This window comes from Sphaerodactylus townsendi, unplaced genomic scaffold (assembly GCF_021028975.2).
Source record: "Sphaerodactylus townsendi isolate TG3544 unplaced genomic scaffold, MPM_Stown_v2.3 scaffold_1712, whole genome shotgun sequence".
Taxonomy (NCBI): Eukaryota; Metazoa; Chordata; class Lepidosauria; order Squamata; family Sphaerodactylidae; genus Sphaerodactylus; species Sphaerodactylus townsendi.
In genome coordinates this window covers 1-8860 of record NW_025950302.1, presented here as the reverse complement: position 1 = coordinate 8860, position 8860 = coordinate 1, and the positions used below count along the sequence as shown (strand labels likewise).

At 48.0% G+C, this 8860-nt stretch overlaps 1 protein-coding gene across 1 annotated transcript; it reads right to left on the bottom strand.

Moving 5' to 3' along the window:
* Positions 1 to 1240: 1240 nt before the first annotated feature.
* LOC125424994 (C-factor-like) lies at positions 1241 to 7504 on the bottom strand. Its single transcript, XM_048482444.1, has 6 exons — positions 7040 to 7504; positions 5148 to 5199; positions 4471 to 4658; positions 2662 to 2820; positions 2060 to 2170; positions 1241 to 1505 (listed from the first exon to the last, which is right to left on the bottom strand). The coding sequence occupies exons 1-6, from the start codon at positions 7184 to 7186 to the stop codon at positions 1392 to 1394; spliced, it is 771 nt and encodes a 256-aa protein (XP_048338401.1). The 5' UTR covers positions 7187 to 7504; the 3' UTR covers positions 1241 to 1391.
* Positions 7505 to 8860: the final 1356 nt, after the last annotated feature.

The window sequence follows — 8860 nt, the reverse complement described above, 5'->3', positions numbered from 1 at the left end:
TTCCGGTAATGGCCACGGCTCAGGGTGGCGTGATCCGGGGGTGGGGAAGAGGGTCGGGGCACGAGGCCGCGCGTCCAGGTTGTGGAGTGTCCACGCCTCTTCGGCCAGGGGAGCCGTTCGGGACGCTGCTGCTGCTGCTGCCCTCCGGTGGCCAAAGGCATGAACTACAAGCGCGTCTCAGACGGGAAGAATGTTCATTACAATCGGAAAGAGAGATTTTCCAGGCGACCAAAAATATAACAGTCCAGTGAAACAGGCCAGTGTTATCTTTCCATGATAGATGTGGGACAGAAGTATCTCAACTGAGAATAACAGATCACCTTCTTAACCACTTTGCTGCTACATTAATTCATTTGCTGAATACCTCGTGCTTTCCCAGTTGAGATGGGAGATAACAAGAGGATGATACAGCAGAAGTCGAGTCCAGCGCCTGTTAGATATCAAGAAGCCCAGAATCATTGCCTCCCTCCTGCCAGGCCGAAGCAAATGGCAGCCGTCGTCCAGTGGGAGCCTACTCAAGCCTATCCCAAAAATCACTGCTGTTTAGCTGGCTGTGAGAGACAGTGTAGTGTAGTGGTTAAGAGCGGTGGACACTAATCTGGTGAGCCAGGTCCATAACTTTGGCCCCCCTGAACCAAACTTCACCAAACATGGGTGGTGTCAGCAGGACAGTTTCCAGATGACACCCTGAAATATGATACCCCCTGAGTTTGGTGAGGTTTCTTTGTGACTTTGGACCTAGACAAATGGCAATTCTTCTTCAAAACAGACCGGAGAGCCATCTAAAGATATTTCTTCATCTTAATTTCAGAGCACAACTCAAATGCAAAATGGACTGTCTTTTGGAGGACTACAGGTAATCTATATCGAGCTATATTGGTGCCACTGCGTGGTGAATGTGAGCATTGCACCTGGAAACTTCAAAGTTGCTGCCAGTCATGTCAATAGCTGTACAGTTGGCCTGAAAATGCCCAGGGCTGAAACTCTGAAAAGACTGGATTGGATTTTTGTTACAGTACAGTCCTATCACCTGTGTAGAAAAGGCCTCTTGAATCATTCAGTGTTGCATACTTTGTGGAAGGACAGGAGATAACATGGTCAAGGGTTTAGGGTGTCAGACTAGGGTCTGGGACCCACACGTTCAAATCCGCTTTGTGTTATGTTCACTGACCTTGGGCCAGTTCCTGTCTTTCAGCCTACTCTACCTCATAGGGGTGTTGTGAGGAATAAACAGAGGATATAGTAGAGTGCAGAGTTTATTCACAGAATGAATAGTTCTGTCCACCAAGCAAGTGAAATAGTTCTGTCCACCGCAGCCTCTTCCTTGATTCCTGGCATCTGCCACAGAAACAGCCGGAGATACTGAAGAGATCTGTCTCAGCCGGCTGATATCACCAAGACACTTTGCTTCCCGTCCAGTCAAGGAAGGCGCCGTTGTGTTCATCGCTGAGTTTGGAAAGAACGTCCAGGATGCCTTGCGCGCTCTCGGTCACGGTCAGGTCAGCCTGCAAGAATCGACCGGAAGCAGCAAATCAGCTGCACAGAACCGACCTCTGGAGGACTGGATTTTGCATTCTGGGCAGAACACGTTTCCTATCTGGACCTCAGTGCACATAACATCAGTGGTGTTATGGTGCTATACCGCTACGTGCCATACCTGCTACAGGTTTTTAAAAGCCAGCTTAAAACCCCACTGATAGCTGAGGGGGTGGGTGGGGTGAACAGCACCCACAAGACTAAAGGGAGGAAAAATGAAGCCAGATATGAGCAGGAAAGTTTGGAAATCTGCATGTTCCTGTCCGCACAGGAGGGAAATCCACAATAATGGGGATGTTTTGGAAAAGACAAGAACAAAGGAGGTGTGAGAAACATCAAGGGAAATCACTAAAGGAGCAAGATGTCTCACAGATGCTCCAAAAAAACTCTCACTGCAGTTTGAGATCCAGGAAATGGATCTAGCAAATGCTGCATGCGGAAGCAACCCAGGAGCCCTTCTGACTATAACACATCCATTAACTTTTCAATCCATACGTCTCTCTTTCCCCAAAATAGAACCCACCTCTTCGCCGGCCATGTCAGTCTTCACCCATCCTGGATGAATTATCGTGGACAGAATCCCTTCTGCCTGGTAATCCACAGACTGGCACCGGGTCAACATGTTAAGAGCGGCCTGCAAGAAAGGGAAGGAGATGGCAAGGAGCAAGCAGGGACACAACGCGAGTGACACGTTGGACTGAACCAGCCTGGCACACGAAGTCCAAAACCTTTTCACACATGAAAAAGAGGAAAACCTGGGTTTGCTACCTAGTATATGGTCCTTGAGGGAGAAGTAGCAACTTCCAGCCTTGGAAGGATTATACCCAGATGATAGACAGATGTGCACCCATGCTCTAAAAACCCCACCCTCCACAACTGCAACATGTGATGCAGCCGAGATTATTTCCACCATCTTCAAAGGGAAACAAGGACCTTCTATTCTATTCTATTCTATTCTATTCTATTCTATTCTATTCTATTCTATTCTATTCTATTCTATTCTGTTCCGTTCCGTTCCGTTCCGTTCCGTTCCGTTCCGTTCCGTTCCGTTCCGTTCTATTAAACAGCCAGCCAGGAGGACCAGTTTGCTAATAGCGGAGAAGTCGGGGAGGGGAATGCACCTACCTTGCTGCAGCGATATGGGATTGCAGGTTTATTGTAGGTGAGTGGGACCCACTCCATGCTGCCAAATATGGAGGAGATGTTGATAATGGCTGCCCTGCTGCAGCTCAGCCCTTTCTTTGAGCTTCCTTGGGCAGCCCTCTTTAAAAGAGGCAGGAAAGCCTGGGAGGGGAAGGAGAGAAAGAAAGAGTGGCCAAAGAGGAGGCCAGGGCATCTGCAGGACATTTCAGTTTGCTGCAATCACTATTTAACTGAGCACGACTCCCTGTCTAGAAGTCCATACTGGGGTGAAATGACCCAACTGAGAATGTTTCAATGCATTCTTGCCAGATCTCAGAAGCTAAGCAGGGTCAGCCCTGGTTAATCCTGGGATGGGAGTCCACCAGGGAAGTCCAGAGTCGCTAAGCAGAGAGAGGCAATGGCAAACCACCGCTGTTGTTCTCTTGTCTTGAAACCCTCCAGGGTTACCATACGTCAGACCTGCAACTTGACGCCAGTTTCCACCCGCCTATAGCTGGAGAGCAAAATTAGAGTCTGGTAGCACACGCACACACGCAAACATTTTCAGGGTATAGCTTTCATGGGATGGCCATATACCCTAACCTTCTTTTAGCTGCTACCAAGTTTGGAACTAAGAGGAAAACTGAGAATCTTGGGAGTCTTTCTACAGGGTGTATTCTGGAGGAAGAATGAGGAAACAAAGTGAAGAATTACTTGGTTTCCTCATTCTACTTCCTATCCCCTAATCCAAGCCCTGCATAAAACACAGATGTTTACCACTGGATTAAAGTGTCTCAGACTGAACAGCCTTGCGCTGTTTATGCTATGTGCTGCAATTGAATAATCTGAGAAAGGAAGACGGCTGATGTAGTCTGCTGACCCAGGTACTTGATGATAACGTTATGGCAGGTTCAGATAGCAGCTCTCTCCTCTTCAGTACTATACAAAAGAGGTTTACCAGTGGTGCAGCTTCCTTCCTTCCTTCCTTCCTTCCTTCCTTCCTTCCTTCCTTCCTTCCTTCCTTCCTTCCTTCCTTCCTTCCTTCCTTCCTTCCTTCCTTCCTTCCTTCCTTCCTTCCTTCCTTCCTTCCTTCCTTCCTTCCTTCCTTCCTTCCTTCCTTCCTTCCTTTCTCCCACCCTCTTTTCTGAACCAGCTGGAAGAAGCTCACAACAGTTTAAAAACAACAACCGTTCAGTACAATCAAAACATTTCAGTAAAACATATCACACGGAAGCATCAACAAAAAGCAGAATAAACAAGTGAAAACAGAACTGATACAAAATACCATGTCAATAAATATCAAGCCAATGTTAAGCCAATTAAAAAAACCAGGGCATAAAAGTGTATAAAACGAACAGATCTGTCTACAAGGATATATAAAATGCAACTGAGGATAGGAGCAAAATATAAAACAGGTAAAAGGAGGTCCTTAATTAAAAACCTGCCTAAAGAGAAATGTTTTTGCCTGGGGCCTGAGAATAAGGCAGATTTCAGGAGGGCATTCCAAAAATAAGGTGCCACCACTGAAAGAGCCCTGTCTCTTGTCACTACCTGCCTTATCTTTGCAGAGAGGCACAGATAGCAGCTTGAAGAGAAGATCTTACCTGGGGAACGGGGGGGGGGCGGGGGGCGGGGGGAGGAAGGACAATACAATTGTTGCTCTTGGTTTCTAGGACTCTTTCCCCCTGTCACTTGTGACCAAATGAACAGAGGTCAGAGATGTTCTGCCATTCAGCTGGCCACAGCTGCTCTTTGCACAGATGCACTGTAGTCTGTACCTGTTCTGATCTCCTGTGTCCAACACAGTCATACCTGATTCACTAACAGCGGCCCAATCACATTGGTCTTGTACGTATTGATCATGTCTTCTTCATCCACCAAGTCCAACGTCACCGCTTTATAAATGCCAGCATTGTTGATTAGCAGATTCAGCCCTGAGCCTTTCAGGTGGTTCTCCACACATGCTGCGGCAGCCTTAATGCTTGCGGAACTCGTAGTATCTGCAAAGGCAGAGGTGGAAGAAATGGGAAGTATTTTGGAGCAAGAGGAGCAAAGGGCAGTTCTGGCTGGAGAGAAATTTTGGCTGGCTCGCTCAGTGACCAGAGAATGACAGTCCCCAGGTGCCTTGGTCCATCCCCAACTCTTCTTTATGCCTACGCACAAACACGCATGCTTGGGGAGGCTGCTTTTGCCTCAGTGCTCTCTGCTTGTAATGCCAAGGTGTGTCTCCCGGGAGAGATAACCAACAGGCCGGATGTCCTTTTAGGAAAGAATCCCACTGCAAAATGGCAAAGGCCCTGTCCTAACTGGGGCAGAAAAGGCTGAAGGCACAGGGACAAATACTTGGGAAGCCAAAAAGCACTAGTCGCTTTCAGTCCAGTGTCTGGGGAGCAGACAGACTGCAGCAGGAGAATTTATGGTCAAAGGGGTAGAAGCAAAGGAGTCCTGGAATCCGTAGCATAAAGAATAAAGGCTAAGAAAGGACGTACCTAGCTTCACCATCACCAGGTTTGGGTATTTGGAAACCAGGTTCCCGAGAGCCTGAAAAGACAGAGGCAACAGAAAGTAGAACAGAATGATAAAGGAAGAAGGTAAAACTACACCTTCGTTTGGAACTTCTTTGGCTGGTACTAGAATATGCAAGCTTACAAGTCACACAGAACTCTTCAACTGGAAGATCTGTTCCCAGCCCTATAAGATCAGTGAAACTAATACCAGCATACTAGCATTTATTTATTTAAATTTATATTCTGATGATTGGCCATCAGGGCCTAAAAGTGGTTTTGCAGCATTTCCAACTTTCAGGTGGAAAATGAGATACAAACATACTTTTTTAAAAGAAGCTTCTTATGAACTGTCAACTGAGGAGATTTTTTTTATGGATATTCATGTGGCAGACTGTTTAAGAACAACGAGCTCTTTGAATAATTGTGTCTTCATAAATCTGTCTTTCATTATTTTGTCTTTAAGGTATTTACAACCTGCCACAGAATTGTCGTTCTCGTGCATATCTGCTTTGGTGCCAGGGTAGCTTTGATTTGTTATAACCCATGCTCAAAACAGAGATCAAGAACTGTGTGCTAGCTGAAGGATTCACAAATGCATCACATAATAAGCTTCAGTGGACCAGAACCACAAAGTGGGTGTCTTGGGTGTGTGTGTGTGTGTGTGTGTGTGTGTGTGATTGTTTTATGTACCTGACACAAAATGTCATAGACACTGAGGCTAACAGGCAAAAAGTATCTGCTTTTCACTTCCTGTGTGAAATAGCAGGCACGTCTTTGCTTTGCTGTTCCAACAATTCAGTCTTGACCTTGAACCAGAGGGAACCATATATGCCGTTCTGAGTGAACCACCCCCACTGGAATTACTCCCACGAATTCCTTTGTGCCAGTGCACCGGAGTTATCATTAACTTAAAAAATACACGATTTTCAAGTACTTTTTTGTTTACATTCCATTTCAGGCCAGGAACCAGCAAGCCCCTCACTTGCATGAATTAATGCAGAAGGGTTTTGTCCATAGACACACCCTGCAGAACACATGATCACCTGCTCCAGTTTTATGTTCAGTCTCGGGGATATTGTGTTGCAGAGACCTGCCTTTCTGTACTGGCAAGCAGGAAGGAGAAAGTGGGGTGGGGGCGGATGGAGGTTAGAGTGGGTATATAATGCCATGGAGTCCACCCGCCAAAACAGCCATTTTCTCCAGGGTAATTGATTGGCAGGTCTCCAGGCAGCACCTGGAAGTTGGCAAACCCTGGGGGACCCACTAAGAGCCTCCGCCCCATAATTGTAATCTGTGTTTCATTAGACGATGTGTGCAACAGAGAATTGCTGAAAAGGGCTTTGCAATCAATATTACTATTCTTTTATTGTTGATTTCAAGCGGCACAAGATCCTGACATTAATCGCCCCTCTCTCCTCCCTTTCCAGCTCAACGGCTCAGTCTTAACTGTGGGAATGCACAATTCAGACTCACACCGCATTCAAGGGGACTGGCTCCCAAGTTCAGGCTGCAATAGAGAGTTGGTTTCTGGTTTTGTTTGACTCGCATGATGCGACCTTTGAGCCGAGATCGCCTTCCGGAAGCAGATCACAGTAGTATTACAGCGAAGAATCGTTAAATAACAGAAACTCCTTTACAATTTCAGTGCAAACTTAACTGGGGCACAAACTCCACTGACGGTGGAGGGATTCGCCCACCAGGGAAGATGCACGGTAAATATGCAACTGCAAGGCGATGCCTGGGAATAAACCCGATAGTGGCACTTATTGCTACGTCAACACAATAAGACCCGGTTTGCACAGCAGTTGGTCCCCCTACTCCCGAGTAAACACGCACAGGTCACACATCTCAGCCGCCTCTCCCGAGGTGCGCACCTGTCCGCGCTCGCCCTCCGGTTCCCGGCTGCAGGCGAAGATCCATTGCGGAGAATCGGGCTTGCTCAAGAGTTGCCGGACCAGCTCCAGGCCGATGCCCCGGTTGGCTCCGGTCACCAGGACGCTGCGCGCTCCCAGGCCGGCCATGAGCTCCTCCGGCGGCAGCTGCTGCCCGACTGACCGGCGAGGAGCGCACCCGCCAGCCCGCCCGGGGAAGTCTGGCCAAAGGGCGCCACCTGGTGGTCACGCAGGGCAGTGCGGCTTGGCTCGGAAGCCCGGCCGAACTCCGAATGGAGAAAGTCATTTAGGTGGTGCTGGAATGTTGGGCGCTCCCCGGAGCTTTCCGGTAATGGCCACGGCTCAGGGTGGCGTGATCCGGGGGTGGGGAAGAGGGTCGGGGCACGAGGCCGCGCGTCCAGGTTGTGGAGTGTCCACGCCTCTTCGGCCAGGGGAGCCGTTCGGGACGCTGCTGCTGCTGCTGCCCTCCGGTGGCCAAAGGCATGAACTACAAGCGCGTCTCAGACGGGAAGAATGTTCATTACACTCGGAAAGAGAGATTTTCCAGGCGACCAAAAATATAACAGTCCATTGAAACAGGCCAGTGTTATCTTTTCATGATAGATGTGGGACAGAAGTATCTCAACTGAGATTAACAGATCACCTTCTTAACCACTTTGCTGCTACATTAATTCATTTGCTGAATACCTCGTGCTTTCCCAATTGAAATTGGAGATAACAAGAGGATGATACAGCTGAAGTCGAGTCCAGCGCCTGTTAGATATCAAGAAGCCCAGAATCATTGCCTCCCTCCTGCCAGGCCGAAGCAAATGGCCTCGTCCAGTGGGAGCCTACTCAAGCCTATCCCGAAAAATCACTGCTGAGAGACAGTGTAGTGTAGTGGTTAAGAGCGGTGGACACTAATCTGGTGAGCCAGGTCCATAACTTTGGCCCCCCTGAACCAAACTTCACCAAACATGGGTGGTGTCAGCAGGACAGTTTCCAGATGACACCCTGAAATATGATACCCCCTGAGTTTGGTGAGGTTTCTTTGTGACTTTGGACCTAGACAAATGGCAATTCTTCTTCAAAACAGACCGGAAAGCCATCTAAAGATATTTCTTCATCTTAATTTCAGAGCACAACTCAAATGCAAAATGGATTGTCTTTTGGAGGACTACCGGTAATCTATATCGAGCTATATTGGTGCCACTGCGTGGTGAATGTGAGCATTGCACCTGGAAACTTCAAAGTTGCTGCCAGTCATGTCAATAGCTGTACAGTTGGCCTGAAAATGCTCAGGGCTGAAACTCTTAAAAGACTGAATTGGATTTTTGTTACAGTACATTAGTCTTATCACCTGTGTAGAAAAGGCCTCTTGAATCATTCAGTGTTGCATACTTTGTGGAAGGACAGGAGACAACACGGTCAAGGTTTAGAGTGTCAGACTAGGATCTGGGACCCACACGTTCAAATCCCCTTTGTGTTATGTTCACTGACCTTGGACCTTCCTCTCTTTCAGCCTACCCTACCTCATAGGGGTGTTGTCAGGAATAAACAGAGGATATAGTAGAGTGCAGAGTTTATTCACAGAATGAATAGTTCTGTCCACCAAGCAAGTGAAATAGTTCTGTCCACCGCAGCCTCTTCCTTGATTCCTGGCATCTGCCACAGAAACTGCCCGAGATACTGATCTGTCTCAGCCGGCTGATATCACCAAGACACTTTGCTTCCCGTCCAGTCAAGGAAGGCGCCGTTGTGTTCATCGCTGAGTTTGGAAAGAACGTCCAGGATGCCTTGCGCGCTCTCGGTCACGGTCAGCTC

What these genes read in the sequence shown, in the direction of transcription:
- LOC125424994 (XM_048482444.1), bottom strand. Translation starts at nt 7,186, where the DNA reads ATGGCCGGCCTGGGAGCGCGCAGCGTCCTGGTGACCGGAGCCAACCGG. An exon ending in GGCCGCTGTTAGTGAATCAG is followed by an intron (nt 2,821 to 4,470) that starts GTATGACTGTGT and finishes TTCCCCTCCCAG; the next exon opens with GCTTTCCTGCCTCTTTTAAA. An exon ending in CTGACATGGCCGGCGAAGAG is followed by an intron (nt 1,506 to 2,059) that starts GTGGGTTCTATT and finishes CGATTCTTGCAG; the next exon opens with GCTGACCTGACCGTGACCGA.